The 19,796-nt window shown below is 44.8% G+C and overlaps 1 protein-coding gene across 1 annotated transcript in view; it reads left to right on the forward strand.

Moving 5' to 3' along the window:
• Nucleotides 1-19,796, forward strand: part of FAM20C (FAM20C golgi associated secretory pathway kinase) — a 211,735-nt gene that overhangs the window by 9,265 nt on the left and 182,674 nt on the right. The window contains exon 2 of the mRNA XM_056533606.1: nucleotides 5,411-5,598. Within this exon, the coding sequence (XP_056389581.1) occupies nucleotides 5,411-5,598 (188 nt within the window). The remainder of the gene's footprint in view (nucleotides 1-5,410; nucleotides 5,599-19,796) is intronic.

Here is a 19,796-nt window from a genome sequence, read left to right on the forward strand (position 1 = left end):
AGTTTAAAGGGGTACTTTGCCCCTAAACATCTTATCCCCTATTCAATAGATATCTCAGGAAATCTCAGGTGCGGCACCCGGTCATTCGGTACATGGAGTGAACTCCGCCAGTGACGGATGACCACAGACGTCACGCCCCCTCCTTTCATGTCTATGGGAGGAGGCGTGACAGTGATTTACTAGCCGTCACGCCTCCTCCCATAGACATAAATGGAGGGGACATGGTGTGTCATCAGAACATGATCAGACATCTTGTCCCCTACCCTTTGGGATAAGGCTATCCTTTATTCAAAATAGGGCCAGGGGCTATTCATAGTATTCATGATATTGGGCAGACTAGGTGGGCCAATGGGATCTCATCTTTCAACACATTCGATATTTCTGTATACAATGTTTGATAGTTGACAAAATATTTGCATTGTATTTTATCCAGCCTGTTGTTAGAACCCAACCAATTGCTAATATTATGGAAAAGCAGCTATCTACCAAGTGCCATATGCCTTCATTTTTTCTGAGAGTCCATTTATCCAACTTGGACCCCCACTGTCAAGAAGATAGTAATGCAAGATGTCTTAAGGGGAAGCTTCACTTTACCATAGCCAGTGGCCCTATATACATAATGGAAACTCATATCCCATTCATATAGGAACAGTTTTGGACATCATTTGTCATTGAATTGGAACTGACCATCAATCTTAGTGAGATATGGCGACCACATGCCAATAATTAATCATCAACCAATTCTCAATAACATTTATAATACAAGGAGAATGGACCTTGCTTGTGAATTTTACAACACAATAGATGTAATAATGATCTGTATCCTAATGCTATAAGCATTAAATACATTGCTATATTCAGGGGTTAAATACTGTAGTTCCTTAAAGACATACAATAGATCCGGTGTAGGAAGCAAAGCTTTTTCAGCCTGACATTTCCTGATAAGAAGGTCGTGATGCGACAGCTTTAGCCCCTGCTTTTCTTAACCAGTATATGCAAATAAAAAACCTTTTTAAGATAAAGATTAATATACACTGGTTTTTCCCAACAAAGACTGACAGGCATGCTGGAAGTTGTAGTTTATCAACAGCTGGAGGAACATAGGTTGGGAAACACTGCCATAGACAACGGTGGGCATACGCGACTCGATGCTCTATTTTAGAGATCAAAGGACGTCCCAGCGGTTGGACCTCTCCACGATATGACAATTATCGCCTATTTTGTGGATAAGGAATAAGTGCTTAAAGTTTGTATACCCCTTTAAAAAATGGGATGCAACCAATCTTGTTTGGGCCCATTCTCTCCGGGAGCCCATAGGATTTTATCCCCTATCTATCATGGCTAGTGCTGCCTGTTGGACTCCCAATCTATGTGTCTACCTGGCAGCAAGTGTGTAATTTCCCTACAGTGCCCCTGCAGGTAAAATAAAGAATGACACTGTTCTCACTTAAAACAATGGGGTGTCCCTGTATTACTTGCATGTGTAAGTTCACATTGAGCTCCTTGCACACACTGTCAGCTCTGGCTTATACAAAAATGAGCCTGAAACATAGACTTAGGACTGCACGGATTGCATTGCAGTTCTCATAGACGACAATGCATTTCTGAGCAGATCTTTCTGCAGATCTGTTCAGAAATGCATTACCATCTATGGGGATGGCAATGCCGAGTGCACAGTACTAGCACTGCTCGCAGGATCTCCGGTCGAAATTCCGTCCGGAGATTCCGCAGTATGAACCTGGCCTTAGTTTTTATAAATCTGATTCCCGTAATAGGGTAATGTATAGGGCATATCCCTGCGAAATAGGGAGGTGAGCTGCAGTAACGCAGTACGGACACTATTGTCTGCTTTTGGCTCTATTCACTGTGTATGATGGTCCTACAACTATGGCAAACAGTTGATCGGTGGGGTTGCTGGACCTCGTTTAGGTATTATGGCTTATCCTGAGGATAGACCATTAACAAAAATGTATTAAAAAAATATATAATAAAGTAAATCGGTCACTGTCACTTAAAAAAACAGCAAACTTTTGGCATGCCCTAGAGTATTGCTTCACAAACAGGGTGCCTCCAGCTGTTGCAAAACTACAACTCACAGCATGCCCGGACAGCCAACGACAGTCTGGCCATGCTGAGAGTTGTAGATTTGCAACAGCCGAAGGCACACTTGGTGGGAAACACTGTCCTAGAGAGATGTCAATATTTTTGATTGGTTGGGGTCTGGGTGTTCAGAACCCGACTAATCACTCTATGCTCTGTACTAAGTTGGACTTGCAATTTAAGTCTATGGGACTGTCTTGGTCTCCAGCACCATGGGGGGAGATTTATCAAAACCTGTGCAGAGGAAGAGAGGTGCAGTTGCCCATAGCAACCAATAAGATCGTTTCTTTCATTTTTCCCAGCCCTCTTTAAAAATGAAAGAAGCAACCTTATTGGTTGCTAAGGGCAACTGCACTCTTCCTTTTTACAGGTTTTGATAAATCTCCCGCAGTGAGCAGGGAGAGAAGCTCTAAGCCGGGTGCTTCTCTCCCTGCGCATTGGAACACTTGAACAGCCAGATCCCAACCAATCAAAACTTTTATATTGTTTCTCAGACATGTTTTTTTTATTTTTTTATTTAAAGGGGCAGGTACACTTTAAAACTGTTCATAGTTTTGTAAACCTTTCTTATTTTGCATACAGCACTGCAGAATATGTTGGTGTTATGTGATCAATAGGAAAAAAATATTTGTTAGCGGTGGAAGCAGCATTGAAATTCCTAGGCACTGATATAAAACTATTATCTTATTATGCTTTATTTATGCTCTGTTGTTCTATTATGTGGCGGAGGGGCACTTGGCCCCCCTTAGGCTCCAGGGTCCGGGGTCACCTGCAGTCTCTGGTTGTTTGCAATGTTTTACTCCAGTATGGCTTGTTTTACGCAAGCAAATCCAGGAATAGCACACAACGTTCTGTTTATTTTGATACCATGTTTCCCAAATTTCTGGAATTCAAAAGGTAGCACACAGAGTTCAGTAAAAAAATAAAAATAAACTCCTAAACATAGCACAAATGTTTCTGTACTATTAGGCCATGTTCACAACGCATAATATTTACGGCTGGCCATTCTGTGGTGCTAGGATTGCTCAGAGATGCGCCGTCTCCATAAACTGCAATGCATTTCTGAGTGGATTCCTACAAAACAATCCCATTAAAAACAATGGGACCCTGCTGCGACAGAATTTGTGGAATTTATTCATCATATTCCGCTTGAAAATTCTGCAGTGTGAAATAAGAAGGTCTGTGGTATTGTATTAGTGTCCCATAGCAGGCCGCGTAGAGCATTAACTAAATTCCGGCATATAAACTCAAACAATTTTACCAAAGGTAATGGGGAAGTGCTCAAATACATAACTTTTATTAATCTAATATAAAATACACCAGAAAATGACCCATTAAAATTGTAAATCAGTACAAGATCAACTGACATTCGTGTACCACTAAACAAATCTGATTGCCATCCCAACGCATTTCTAATGTGTGTAGCAATTTCTTCAGGGGTTAAATCAGTAGTACAGGGAAGACAGCTAGGAGCCTGTTTTACAATGCCTCACCAGTTCAACTTGGAGACAGTAGTAATGATGAGTTCGCAATGCCTATTGTAAAGACCCCTATAATTATGGTTATAGATAACCGCAGTGTGAATGTGGCCTCATAGTGGTATAGACCGATATATAGCACTATCTGCTTTGATTCCTGGGAGCTCGTTATGTACATAGGAAAGATTAGGAATGTGACTCCCAACCAGCAAGCCTCCAGCTGTTGAAAAACTACAACTCCCAGCATACCTAGACAGCCTTTGGCTATCCGGGCATGCTGGGAGTTGTAGTTTTGCAATAGCTGGATGTACATTGGTTGGGAAGCGCTGGATAAGGGAATCTGTTTCACAAAATATTAAGATTGTGACTCCCAACCAGCATGCCTCCAGCTGTTGCAAAACTACAAATACCAGAATGCCCAGACAGCATTTGGCAACAACTGGAGGCACTCTGGTTGAGAAGCACTGGATTAGGGAATCTGTTTCCCAAAGGAGCATGTGAAATTCACATAAGTTTGCATTAATATTTTGCATTACTTTGACACTGTACTATAGTACTGTTTGTTTTAATCTTTAAATATGAGGTAATAACCACAATAAAGGAAATTTACTTAAATATTATACATACAATAGCAAATATTCTGATAAAAATGGCTGCAGAAACCAAATCATAGGACAATATAGAAATGATCATGGTTATCCCCATGAAAGTACACACTGTAGATATGGGTCTTGAAACCTAAGATTTGGGTTCTCTTTTATTGGCTTTTAGAAATATAGAGCTTCCTAAAGGGAACCTGTCACCTGTTTCATGCTGCCCAAATCATAGATAGCATGAAACCGATACAAGCAGCAGGATGCCGAGACACTATGATCTACTTTGAAACGCCTTCCAACAAATCATAGTTTTAAAAAGCTATTGGGACCCAGGTAAGGCTGGGTTCACATTGCCTTTTGCATTCGACTTGTACAGGGTCCATTCGGCTCTTTTTTCTTGAGCCAAGCAGACCCTGAAACGAGTCAGATGCAAACGGCTACTGTTGGGTCCCGACAGACCCCATTTACTTACATGGGGTCTGTCAATGATCCGGTAATTTTACAGGAGTTTAGTGGAGTTTAGTGGAGAAAAAAAATTGTGCTTGACGGAACTGCTGACGGAGCTCCACATAACGGAGCCCGATGGCAGTGTGAACAAGCCCAAAGTAGTAATGAGTGGTGGTCCCTACTGCAGCTCTCCTAGGTAGAGACATGTCATTCAAGGCTGGTGGGGAGGGGATAAGCCTTCGGGAACCGCCTTCAGGTCCCAGTGGCTTTTTAAAACTATGGTTTCCGTGCCATCACCCAAGCCAGAGACTTGTGCGAGACTATGGGGTTAAATCTTTGGATTTTGAGGAAGTTCATTGCAAGACTATGTGACTTACGCCAAACCTGTGGATTGAACACCGTGGTCTTGTGCATGTCTTTGACAAGAGCGCAGTGAATAAGAGAAGATTGGCTATCAACTCTGGGCTCTTGCTGAACTAGGAAAGGCCCCCTGGGCACTTGAGCCTCGTTCATATGGCATGCTTGAAATCCTGATGAGTAATCCTATCTAGCCATGGGCTTATATTTACCCCTGTTTAGCTGCTTTAAGATGGAGTTACAAGACTAAATGTAGATAATAGACAACAATGATGTTATTTTTCGATCAATGTAGGCCATTTTTTTCATGGCCCAGCCATTTCAGAGTGCTAGACCACCCATGGTGCTTTTTAGCCATGTCCATAAAATTCAAGGGTTGTTCTTCTCCTGTATCCCTTCACAATTTAACATCATAGTTGTCTCCTTTTCTAGGCAAAATGTGGGGAATGAAGCAAATGAGGAGGAAGAATTCTTACCTACTGGAGAAGCTCATGTAGACTCCTATCCAAACTGGTTAAAGTTTCACATTGGAATCAATCGATACGAGTTATATTCCAGACAGAACCCAGCTATAGGAGCTTTAATACAGGATCTAAACAGCCAGAAAATAACCAGTGTTGGTAAGTAATCTTTCTTATTACATATATTACATTGGCTTCACTTCAACGTTCTTCACTTGGTCATTTAGGAGACATACATCGAGTTCTCCACATACACAATGTATGGTGCCTAGTGGTCCTGGTTCATGCAGTATGGTCATTATTCAATGCAGTGTTTACCTGCCTTCTTCCAATAACTTGTAGCAAAGAAAAGTGATAAGGACATGTAAATGACCTCCTACTGTAGCCACAAGCCCCAGGGACTGTCCATATTGTGGGTGTTAGGGTACGTTCCCACACGGCGTATTTTGCTGCGTATTTGCTGCGTATTTGGTGCTGCGTATTTTCCTACCCATTGACTTCAACAGAGAAAATAAAATGCGCAGCAGCAAATACGCAGCAAATACGCCGTGTGGGAATGTACCCTAACAGAGACTTGGTTGGACGATAGCTATGACTGGGCGGTCAACATACAGGGTTATAGTCTATTCAGGAAGGATCGGACAAAACGGAAAGGGGGAGGAGTTTGTCTTTATGTAAAGTCCAGTCTGAAGGCTGCACTGCGGGAGGATAGATGGGAGGGAAACAATAATGTGGAGTCATAATGGGTAAAATTATATAGAGATAAAAAAAAAAATTCTGATAGGGGTTTGCTATAAGCCACCAAATATAATGGAAGAGCCAGAAGATAAATTACTGAGGCAAATAAACAAGGCAGAAAATCAGAATGATGTGATAATAATGGGGTACTTTAACTATCCTGATATAAACTGGAGACTGAGACCTGTGAATCTCATAAAGGAAACAGGTCTCTGCCTATAGCTAAAGACAATTATCTGTCCCAATTGGTGCAGGACCTGACCAGAGCCCTACTAGACTTACTATTAACCAACAGACCTGACAGAGTAACTAATGTGCAGGTAGAAGGACACCTAGGAAATAGTGATCATAATATAATACATTATAACTTGTTCTTCAATAAGGGAATTTTATTGACACTAAATGGGAGACTTTTAAGAATATTAAAAATTTTCACTGTAAGATGTATATACCGTATGGGAATAAAAGGGTCAGGAATAAAAGAAAACCAATGTGGATGAATAAAAATGTTAAGGGGGCAATAAATGACAAAAATAAAGCATTTAAACTACTAAAACAGGATGGCAGTGAAGAAGCATTAAAGGGGTACTCCGGCGCTAAGACATCTTATCTTAGTTGCCACGCCCCCCTCCCATAGGCTTGCAGTAAGGGGGTAGAGCGTGACGTCACATGGGGGCAGAGCCATGATGTCACAACGCCCCACCGTGATCGCCATTCATCAGACCAGATGAGGTTCAACACTGATAAATGTAAGGTAATGCACATAGGGAGGAAAAATCCGGGCTGGGATTATGTATTAAATGGGAGAACACTTGGGACAACTGACATGGAAAAGGACTTGGGATTTTAGTTAAAGGGGTATTCCAGGCCAAAACTTTTTTTTATATATCAACTGGCTCCGGAAAGTTAAACAGATTTGTAAATTACTTCTATTAAAAAAATCTTAATCCTTCCAATAGTTATTAGCTTCTGAAGTTGAGTTGTTGTTTTCTGTCTTACTGCTCTCTGATGACTCACGTCCCGGGAGCTGTGCAGTTCCTATGGGGATATTTTCCCATCATACACAGCTCCCGGGACGTGACATCATCATTGAGCAGTTAGACAGAAAACTTCAGAAGCTAATAACTATTGGAAGGATTACGATTTTTTAATAGAAGTAATTTACAAATCTGTTTAACTTTCCGGAGCCAGTTGATATATATAAAAAAAGGTTTTGCCTGGAATATCCCTTTAATAGTAAATTTAGCTGTAGTGACCAGTGTCGGGCAGCTGCTGGCAAGGCAAATAAAATCATGGGGGGGCATCAATAGGGGCATAGATGCCAATGACAAGGAAATAATTCTACCGCTGTACAAGTCACTAGTCAGACCACACATGGAATACTGTGTACAGTATTCGTTCAGTTAAACTGGTTGTATTGTTGTTTTATATATATTGCAACATAATGTCAACATAAGGCTGAAATTCCTTTTTTGGGGGGGAAGAAACACCAAGAAAAACGTCAATTCTGCCACATGGCGTTTTTTCGGCCAAAAAACGCTGTTGGCCAGATGTTAGCTGTAAATCAATGAAAAAACACAAAATTCTTTTTCCACTTTGCATTTTTCAGTTTGGTGTTTTTTAATCCTTTTGGCATTTTTCACTCTTGTTTTCAGCTCCTTGGTGGTTTTGCAAAATTGCAAAGTCTATGGGAGTAAAAAAAAACTCCAAAAAAAAAGCCATGTGGTATTTAACTTTGGCATTTTTGCAGGCGTTTTTTATTCTTTTTTGGACTTTAGCGATCTAAGAAAGTGATGGAGATACCTTTTTAAAAAAAAAAAGATACAGTAGTGATGGAAAAAATTGTATTTAACAAAATTTACAGAGATCAATTTATGTGGGTGGGCAAGGCACCTAAAAATGTAGCCGACAATAATAAAAATTTAGTGTTTGTGTGGTTTTCACTTTTTATTCTTTATTTTTTACATTTTTTAGGTAGTAGTAGTACCTGTACTAATTGACAGATCGCCCCGGGTCTGTTGCGATCCTTCTGTATAATTTAGAGATACGGCCGGCCGCTGTTCTGGATACAGTAGTGATGGAAAAAATTCTATTTAACGAAATGTATCTTTTTCATAACAACATTTTTATAAATTTTTAAACAGGGATCAATTTATGTGGGTGGGCGTTGCGATCCTTCTGTATAATTTATAGATACGGCCAGCCGCTCTTTACACCTATTCATATTTCCCGCAGAGAGCTGTGATTGGTCAGATGGTTCCAAGCAATCACAACTCTCTGTAGGAAATATGAATATGTGTATATATACGTCAGTGCAGGGGACCATAGAAGAGCGGCCGGCCGCATCTATACATTATACAGGAGGATCGCAGCGGGTGTCAGGAGTGACATCCGCTGTGATCTTTCCTTAACTGCAAGTACTACTGCTCCCAACATGGAGCACACTCTGCTCCATGCTGGGAACTGTAGTACCTGCATTAATAGATCGCAACAGGTGTCAGAAGTTACACTTGCTGCGATATGTCTATAAATGCAGGTACTACAGCTCCCAGCATGGAGCAGAGTGTGCTCCATGTTGGGAGTAGTAGTACCTGAAGTTAAGGACAGATCACAGCGGGTGTCACTACTGACACTCGATGCGATCGTCCTATCTATTGCAGAGATGCTGAACGGATTTCTCCTGCGCTTCCCATCTCTGCTCTGTACTCCGGCTGGCCAGTGATATGAATAGAACATTACTGATTCATATTTCCCGCTGAGAGCTGTGATTGGCTGCAATCACCCGGCCAATCACCACTCTGGGCAGAAAATATGAATGAGTGATGTTTTATTCACATCACTGGCTGGAGTATACTGCAGAGATGCGAGTGCTGTATAGAGCCGCTCCGCAACTCTGCTATATTATGGATGATCGCATCGGGCGATCTGTCTATTAGTACAGGTACTACTACTTCCATCATGGAACAGTCTGTTCCATGCTGGGAGTAGTAGTACTACCTAAACAATGTTAAAAATAAAGAAAAAAAAGTGAAACACACACAAAATTTATAAAAAATGTATTTTAAATAAATTTTTTCCAATCCCTACTGCATCCTTTTTTTCCCTTTTTTTATTTTATTTTTTGGTACCTAACAAATTTTAAAAATAAAACTCCAAAGGGGCCAAAAAAGCAATTTCCACTGAAATGCAAAAATGCCAGAAAAAACGTCAGATGGAGGAAATTGCACTGGCGTTTTTTCTGGTGTTTTTTTCAGTGAAAAAAATGAAGGAAAACCCAAATGGAATCCTAGCCTCACAGCCCAATCTGTTCTTGCTGTTGATTCTCTGTTGTGGTGTCATTTGGAACCATGTCAAGGCACAGAGTTTAATATTCTTAGCATGGTCACCGTTGCCAGCTGTTAACATAGATATGGCATGGTACAGAAGGATGTGGCAAAGATGTAGTCATTCAGGTAGTAGGTCAGGGCTGGCAGAGTTCATTCAGCTCGGGGCAGGCAGCAAACAGAAGAATGGTGAAATAACAAACGTAATTACACACCACGGCAGGTATTGGCGATTTAAATCTAACAGAGCCAGTGCATATGTGCTACGGGCCAGCTTCAAAGACCATGACAGCCAAATTATGTAGGGAAACCCTTCTAATAAGGACTATGGTAATGCCCAATTGTCAATGCAATCATACATTCCGAAGGAATAAGAGAAGGAGAACATAACCATCATTTATAGGGGTACTCTGCCCCCAGGCATCTTATCCCTGGGTTTGGGCGGCGGTGGTTGTGACGTCATGCCCACCCTCTCCATTCATGTGTGCGGAAAGGGACTTGATGGCTGTGGTCGTGTGGCCACAGCCGTCACAACCCTCCAATAGACATTAATGGAGGGAAGGGTGTGTGACGTCATGACCACGGCTGCCCAAACCTGGCGTTTTGAACATAAATGTTCGTAATGCCAGTGTGCCGGGCCGGAGATCACGGGGGTCCCAGCAGTCAGACCCCCAGTGATCAGACATCTTATCCCCTATCTTTTGCTTAGGGGATAAGATGTCTAGGGGCAGAGTACCCCTTTAAAGAACCTCTCTCTCTGAGCATACCTCCCAACATTTGTTAAGAGCAAAGAGGGGCAGCGAGCCATGTTCCTGAGCCATGACCTAACCACACCCCTAACCACACCCTCATATAACCCTCAACTTACCACCAAAGTTACCACCAATGTGATTTTAAAGTGCAACTGTGAGTAACAAATAGCCCCAAAAGTAAGAACAATGGGGGAGAATTATGATAACCTGTGCAGAGGAAGAGTGGTGCAGTTGTCAATAGCAACCAATCAGATTTCTTCTTTCATTTTTAAAGAGGTCTGTGAAAAATGAAAGAATCAATCTGATTGGTTGCTATGGGAAACTGCACCACTCTTTCTCTGCACAGGTTTTGATAAATCTCCCCCTATATGTACAAAATGTGTTGCTGTGTAATGCAACCATACCTTTGGTTGCTTAATTGGTGGCCAGGGGCCTTCAATGCCTTTTTCCGGCTACATCCGGTGTGATTGACACTCATGCTTCGTCCATCTTTTGCTACATATTCCACATCACGCTACTTATAATGTTTGACGTTGGGTGGCCAAACATTAGGTGCAGGCGGTGCCATGCCAGCCCACAGGGATTTCGATGGGCGGAGGGAGTATGCTGAAGAATGATTTCAACAGAACTGGTATAATAGTTTATTCTCTTTTGAAGGCACTGTAAGGGAATTAAACTCTTATTATTAAAAATATTGCTATCGCTGTAGGATAGTCTGTGATCAGCTTATTTTTCAAACCTTTTTAACAAAGATTTGACATCCCTGTTATATGACTGTGGTAGAGGGTTTGTTGCTATGGGCAGATGGAATTACCCTAGATACAGATGGCATTAACTCCTTGTATTCGTGACGCCAGGGCGTAGTTTACCCTCAATAACACCTGAAAGGTATACCACTAGATCCTGGGCTAGGCACGGGGACAATAATGACTCTGAGTTATGGATAACGGTAGCTTTACTGAGGGTAGACAGTTGGTAAAGTCTATACAGTTCAGCCAGGGCCCACGGAGGTGACCAGTGACTCAGAGACCTTAAGGGATTGCTGGTACTTGTAGTAGATTGGGTCAGTTTAATGCAGGCCACGTTGACTTGACAAATGGTGACTGTGACTGACTTGACTGATGACTGACAATACTGAGACTGTAGTTACTTGTAGCTGCTTGTGGCTGCAGACTGGACTTGAGGCCTCCTATGACTCTGGACTCTCTAGGACTCGACTTGACCTCAGCAAAGACTTGTAAGGAAAGAGAGAAGCTCCACCCAGGGCTTATATGGGGGAGACTAGCAGGGAGCTCATAGGTCACCCCTTGGATTACCTGATCACTGATACCTCCTGGGTAACAATCACATGACAAGTCACATGGTAAACAGTCTTAAAGTGACAACCCTTTCTGAACACATTACATGGTATAATACATTAAAAACATATTTACATGGGGGGACAGATTCAAGGGGGCCCAGGGGACACTGTAGGGAGTCTGCCTGACAGGGCAGCAAAGGTACGGGGTAACACCTCCCGTACTTGGCCACCTCATGACTTATGGTACCTCCAAACTGTAGCCCTTCAGTTGTTGCAAAACTACAACTGCCAGGTGTTGTAATTTTGCAAACAACTGGAGGTCCACAGTTTGGAGACCGCTAGTATATAATATCAATATCTTGGCATCCACAAGCAACCATCAGACAATGGCCACCATTAGTCCCACATGCAGCGCTCTGATATACGTATAGTGGCGCTGGTGTATGGCACCATGCTGTTCTATGATTAAATAATCTCTGAAGTGCTGACAGCAGGCGTTCAGCATTCTGGCAGGTGTTGTTATTTGCTCATATTCTTTTTTTCATATCTCTACAAAAGCTCAGTAACAGACTAGGTCTACATGTCATGGCGGACTGTGTGGAATTCCTGGTGTAAGGTTAAACTTACATTCACCCTTTGTACCTACAGCAGCAGCTGAGCTCCACCTGTGTTTCTGTGGTTCTCTTTGCAACCAGCAATGAGTCGCAGTCTGTCATGACGTGATGAGTTATAATTTTGCAACGACTGTCATGATTAGGGGGTCGCATAGTTCTGCTGTGGTACCCAATCAATAATCCCCATTATCCCTGAAAGAAGCACCGACTCGCCTTGTGGTGAAAGGACCGCAACAGACCCACTTTTATTAAATAACAGTAATTGTAACAAAATACCATATAAAACATCTTATAAATAACAATTTAAATAACCATTCAAAACTTATAAAGTGGATTAACATTTTAACCCATCTCTAGCTAGAGGGAGACTTGCAAGACAGCACGGCTTCTTCTGGTCTCTTACTTTGCCCTTGGTCGTCCTTTAACTGTCCCTAGGGCACCCATTTGGAGCCTACTTTCTCTTTGGGGCCTTACCCCCAGGGATTAAACCCCAACTGGCTGGGTACCATCCCCCGCTGCACCCCACAGCTGTCTCCGCTACTTGGACTCCTTTACTTCCTTTCCTCCAAGTCCCCTTCTACCTCTTGTCGCTATGACGAAAAAAAGGACAAATACAAACAATAAACACCACCATGCTCCAACAAAGGGTGGGTGGGCGTTCAATTCTCCTTGTGTGCCAACTGCCCTTCCCACGTCCCCAAGCCTTTTTTACTCTCTTCTATGGACCCCCCTCCCCCTTTACTGACGTAACCCTTTACACTTAAAGGAGAACTGTTGTGCAATATAACTTATCCCCTATCCGAAGGAGGGGGCGTGTCGGCTGCGGCTTCCTTCTAGGGACGACACAGCGCTTTCTACAGACTGCTGCGGCCCCGTACAGGAGATCGCGGGCGGCCCCAGCAGTCGCTGCAGTATACATGGAGGGGGCGTGTCTGCTGCAGCTTCCTGCTAGGGACGACACGGCGCTTTCTACAGACTGCTGCGGCCCCGTACAGGAGATCGTGGGGGGCCCCAGCAGTCGCTGCAGTCTGCAGTATACCTGGATGGGGCGTGCCGGCTGCCGCGCCATGCGGGGATGGAACGCCCCCTTCCAGCATACTGCAGCGGCCCCGTACAGGAGATCGCGGGGGGCCCCAGCAGTCGGACCCCCCATGATCTATAACTTATCCTTCAGATAGGGCATAAGTTATATTGCACTACAGTTCTCCTTTAACCCTTTTCTGTACTGTATAGTAAAAAGGATCTATGATTAGAAAGGAGGTTCTATTCCAAAAAGAGCACCACTCCTGTCCACTGATATATATATATATATATATATATATATATATATATATATATAAGATGATTTTATTTTAATTTTATTTTTTCTTTAAATCCAATCCAATACAAATTATAAAAAAAAACATTTAGCTATGTCTGTATTCGGATTAGTTATTCCTTCAGGGCTGTATAGCCTAAACAGCCAAGTGTTCACTGCGACTTATACAGTAGACAACTGCTGTAACTTGTATTAGATGTGGTCTAGGGGTGCACAATACTAGGGTATAAGCCCATAGTAGGGACTGTGTTAGTTTACTGTAATACTTATCCTACAACTCCCAGCATGCCCGGAGAGCATGTCCGGGCATGCTGGGAATTGTAGTTTTGCAACATAAGAGGATCTGCAGTTTGGGGGCCACTGATATTTAAGGTTTGTCCACGACTGTCTGGAATAGGCCGGACATACTTAGCTCTGCTACATGGTCACCTCACCGCATCAGATAAATAGCAATAGCAATGTTTATTAAATACATTTTCCAGGATTAGAAAAAAGGAACTGATTTCTTCAATAAACAGCACCACCTCTGTCATCAGGTTGTGTGCGGTATTGCAGCTCAGTTCCATTGAAGTGAATGGAGCCAAGTTGTGAGACCACACATAACCTGAGGACAAGTGTGGGGCTGTATTTGGAAGAAATTATCTCTGTTCTGCAGTACCACAGGCCCATGATTTTCAGTGTGACTGCTGACTGATCTGCCTTTGAGGCTTTAAAGGGTTACTCCACTACCCAGCATCCGGAACATTGAGTTCCGATCGCTGTGTGTGGGCTACCGTGTTCACGCCCGCCCCCTTGTGATGTCACGTCCCGCCCCCTCAATGCAAGTGTATGGGAGGGGGCGTCACGCCCCCTCCCATAGACTTGCATTGAGGGGGCGAGACATGACATCACATGACGGGGCGTGACATCACGAGGGATGGCGTGAACACACAGCGTTAGGAACTCAACGTTCCGGATGCTGGGGAGCGGAGTAACCCTTTAACCAGTGGTTGTAGAGGAAGTTCTCAGTTTGCGGCCGTTGTCTTGCGGACAGAACGTGATCTTTCCTTTGGTGAAGGACATCTCTATCATCCCCAAAAATCACAATGGTGGAAAGAGATGAGTAAAAGCCACACGAGGTCCCTGACAAGGCCGTCCTTATCGTGTCGCCACACTGCTTCCTCTATCTGGTTATCTCCCCGGCCGCTGCCATATCATAAATAAACATCTTGCTCAATAAAATGTTAATATGAAACAGCTGCTGCGGAGGGAACGCGTCCACAAAAAGAGTCTTTCCAGTATGAGTCACTGTCCGCTGGGCCGAGTTCTGAGGGGAAACTATGCTTTTCTATAGGCTGGACCCTTCTAGGTAAACTGTGTGCACATATGTAGATGTAGCAGTGCTGTGTACGTTAAACGCAGCAGTGCAGGGTTTTGTTGACTTACCGTAGCACATGGCTTTATCATGATTTATGTAAACCTTGTAAACGTGCAAGAAAAGCTATTGCATTACCTTAGCTCGGAGGTATCAAGCGCTAATATGATGCAGTTCCCATATACACTGCTCAAAAAATAATAATAAAGGGAATACTTAAACAACACAATGTAACTCCAAGTCAATGACACTTCTGTGAAATCACACTGTACACTCAGGAAGCAACACTGATTGACAATCAATTTCACATGCTGTTGTGCAAATGGAACAGACAACAGGTGGAAATTATAGGCAATTAGCAAGACACCCCCAATAAAGGAGTGGTTCTGCAGGTGGTGATCACAGACCACTTATCAGTTCCTATGCTTCCTGGCTGATGTTTTGGTCACTTTTGAATGCTGGCGGTGCTTTCACTCTAGTGGTAGCATGAGACGGGGTCTACAACCCACACAAGTGGCTCAGGTAGTGCAGCTCATCCAGGATGGCACATCAATGCGAGCTGTGGCAAGAAGGTTTGCTGTGTCTGTCAGCGTAGTGTCCAGAGCATGGATGTGCTACCAGGAGACAGGCCAGTGCATCAGGAGACGTGGAGGAGGGCAACAACCCAGCAGTAGGACTGCTAAAGGGGGGTGATTTTGACTTTTATTAGGGAAGGGGTTAAATCACATTTATTAACTTTTTTTTCACACTTTTTTTTTGCAATGTTATAGCCCCCATGAGGGTACTATTACATTGCATACACTGATCTCTTACACTGTTCACTGCCATGCAATAGAATTTCATTGATCAGTGTTATCGCCACTCAACTGCTCCTGCATGGATCTCAGACACGGAGCAGTCATTCAGGGCGTCATACCTTGGGAGCTGCAAATGGACGTGAATGTACGTCCATTTGTGGCAAGGGAATAAGGACATTATGTGGTAGAGGTTGTGATGAGGGCAGATGGAATTACTCTAGGGGAAGATGGCATTAACCCCTTTTAATCATGACTCCAGGGCGTGGTTTATCCTCAATACCAGGTATACTGCTGGATCCTGAGCTAGGCATGGGGGCAGTAATGACTCAGATGCCAAGTTAGGGACAACGGTAGCTTTACTGAGTGTTAGATGGAACAGTCTATACAGCTTAGCCAGACCCACGGAAGTGACCAGTGACTTCAGAAACCTCAGGGCTTGCTGGGACTTGTAGTGGACTGGGACAATATTGCTGCAGGCCACGCTGACTGAAGACAGATGACTTTGACGTGACTGACTTGAATGGAACTGACTAAACCCTACTTGTAGCTTACTTGAAGACTTGGGGCTACTTGAGGTCTCCTATGGACTCCAGACACACTATTAGGACTTGACTTGGCTGGACCTCAGCAAAGTCTCAGAGCTGAGCTCAAAGAGAGCGAAGAGATTCCTCCCAGGACTTATATAGGGGAGACTCTGGTGGGGTCCCATAGGTCACCCTTCGGTCACATGATCATTGACACCTCACTAAGTTACACTCACATGACAACAGGTTAACCACATGACAAATATTCTTAAAGGTACAACACTCTTATATACAATACATAGCATAAAACCAATTGTACAGAGGGAACAGGTGAAGGGGCCCAGGCGACACTGCAGGGAGGCTGCCTGACAGGACAGCAAGGGTACAGAGGTACAACTCCTGTACCGAGCCACCACAATTACATCAAAGTTGGATCAGCCTGTAGTGTGTTTTTCCCCTTTGATTTTGAGTGTGACTCCATATCCAGACCTCCATGGGTTGATAAATTTGATTTCCATTGATAATTTTTGTGTGATTTTGTTGTCAGCACATTCAACTATGTAAAGATGAAAGTATTTCATACGATTAGTTCATTCATTCAGATCTAGGATGTGTTATCTTACTGTACCCTTTTTTTTTTTGAGCAGTGTAGTTAAGTGGTGACAATTTTAACTCTGCTTCATCTGTATATAGGACTTAGACCAATGTTTCCCAACCAGGGTGCCTCCAGCTGTTACAAAACTACAACTCTTAGCATGCCAATGGCTGACCTACCGGTAGATAGAAAGATCAGAATGCACCCATGTTCTTTTTGCTCCATAGTCACTCGATGCTCACACATCTCCATAGCAAAAAGTGAGTATGGTGCCAAGTTTTGTCCAATGGTGTTATTTCCTGCTCCTTTACCCTCGTATATTCTAAAAAAGCGAACCACCCTTGGAGAGAAGGGGCCCATAAAACATTGATAACCCCCCTCTCTCCAAGTGTCCCCCCACAACTACATTTGTTCTGTTTACGTCTATGATGTTAGGTTACACTGTCCTTCAGAGATGAGATTTAGATATAGATAGATAGATACTGTATGAGATAGATAGATACATAGATAGATATGGAAACCACTGATGTAGAGACACACAGCAGTCCAACATACAGAAATCCCAATATGACTTTAGTATAGATATCCTTGTTTACTGGTATATTATGCTTATGGTTGCTGTTTCTATCTGTGGAGGATCTCTTAGTTCAGCCAGTTTTATGCCCTGCTCATGGCAGCAGCCTGGCTATTTATAAGTGTAAAGCACATCTTTCATAAGAGCCGCATCTATTTCAATACACCCCCACTTTGTGGCTCAGTCAATGACTTGAAAGAGTGTTTTTAAAAACCAGCGTGGAAGGAGGGAAGATTAGGGTAGGATGGTGAGGGCAGGATGGTGAGGGCAGGATGGTGAGGGCAGGATGGTGAGGGCAGGATGGTGAGGACAGGATGGTGAGGGCAGGATGGTGAGGGCAGGATGCTGAGGACAGGATGGTGAGGGCAGGATGGTGAGGACAGGATGGTGAGGGCAGGATGGTGAGGGCAGGATGCTAAGGGCAGGATGGTGAGGGCAGGATGGTGAGGGCAGGATGGTGTGGGCAGGATGGTGAGGGCAGGATGGTGAGGACAGGATGGTGAGGGCAGGATGGTGAGGGCAGGATGCTAAGGGCAGGATACTGAGGGCAGGATGGTGAGGGCAGGATGGTGAGGGCAGGATGGTGAGGGCAGGATGGTGAGGGCAGGATGGTGAGGACAGGATGGTGAGGGCAGGATGGTGAGGGCAGGATGCTGAGGGCAGGATGGTGAGGGCAGGATGCTAAGGGCAGGATGCTGAGGGCAGGATGGTAAGGGCAGGATGGTGAGGGCAGGATGGTGAGGGCAGGATGGTGAGGACAGGATGGTGAGGACAGGATGGTGAGGGCAGGATGGTGAGGGCAGGATTGTGAGGGCAGGATTCTGAGGACAGGATGGTGAGGGCAGGATGCTAAGGGCAGAATGCTGAGGGCAGGATGGTGAGGGCAGGATGGTGAGGGCAGGATGCTGAGGACAGGATGGTGAGGGCAGGATGGTGAGGGCAGGATGCTGAGGACAGGATAGTGAGGGCAGGATGTGAGGGCAGGATGGTGAGGGTAGGATGTGAGGGCAGTATGGTGAGGGCAGGATGCTGAGGACAGGATGGTGAGGGCAGGATGTGAGCGTAGTATGTGAGGACAGGAAAGTGAGGACAGGGTGGTGAGGGCAGGATAGTGAGGACAGGATGGTGAGGGCAGGGTAGTGAGGACAGGATAGTGAGGGCAGGATGCTGAGGACAGGATGGTGAGGGCAGGATGGTGAGGGCAGGATGGTGAGGGCATGATGGTGAGGACAGGATGCTGAGGGCAGGATAGTGAGGAGAGGATGGTGAGGACAGGATGGTGAGGGCAGGATGGTGAGGACAGGATGCTGAGGGCAGGATAATGAGGACAGGGTGGTGAGGGCAGGATGTGAGGACAGGATGGTGAGGGCAGGATGGTGAGGACAGGATGTGAGGGCAGGATGCGAGGACAGGATAGTGAGGAGAGGATGGTGAGGACAGGATTGTGAGGGCAGGATAGTGAGGACAGGATAGTGAGGGCAGGATGCTGAGGACAGGATGATGAGGGCAGGATGTGAGGACAGGATAGTGAGGAGAGGATGGTGAGGACAGGATGGTGAGGGCAGGATGGTGAGGGCAGGATGGTGAGGACAGGATGGTGAGGACAGGATGCTGAGGACAGGATGCTGAGGGCAGGATAGTGAGGAGAGGATGGTGAGGACAGGATGGTGAGGGCAGGATGGTGAGGGCAGGATGGTGAGGACAGGATGGTGAGGGCAGGATAGTGAGGACAGGATGGTGAGGGCAGGATGTGAGGGTAAGATGGTGAGGGCAGGATGGTGAGGGCAGGATGTGAGGGTAGGATGGTGAGGGCAGGATGCTGAGGACAGGATGCTGAGGGCAGGATAGTGAGGAGAGGATGGTGAGGACAGGATGGTGAGGGCAGGATGGTGAAGACAGGATGGTGAGGGCAGGATAGTGAGGACAGGATGGTGAGGGCAGGATGTGAGGGTAGGATGGTGAGGGCAGGATGGTGAGGACAGGATGGTGAGGGCAGGATCCTGAGGACAGGATGGTGAGGGCAGGATGCGAGGACAGGATAGTGAGGAGAGGATGCTGAGGACAAGATGGTGAGGGCAGGATGTGAGGACAGGATAGTGAGGAGAGGATGGTGAGGACAGGATGGTGAGGAGAGGATGGTGAGGACAGGATGGTGAGGGCAGGATGCTGAGGACAGGATGGTGAGGGCAGAATGCTGAGGGCAGGATGTTGAGGGCAGGATGGTGAGGGCAGGATGTGAGGACAGGATAGTGAGGGCAGGATGGCGAGGCATAGGGAAGTGGGGGACAGAATAGTTTAATCAGGATAGTGAGGGCAGGATAGTAGGGACGAGATAGTCAGGGCAGGATGATAACAGGATAGACAGGGCAGGATGATCAGGACAGGATAGACAGGGCAGGATGATCAGGACAGGATAGACAGGGCATGACGATCGGGACAGGATAGTCAGGGCAGGATGATCAGGACAG

Source organism: Hyla sarda, chromosome 8 (assembly GCF_029499605.1).
Source record: "Hyla sarda isolate aHylSar1 chromosome 8, aHylSar1.hap1, whole genome shotgun sequence".
Classification (NCBI taxonomy): Eukaryota; Metazoa; Chordata; class Amphibia; order Anura; family Hylidae; genus Hyla; species Hyla sarda.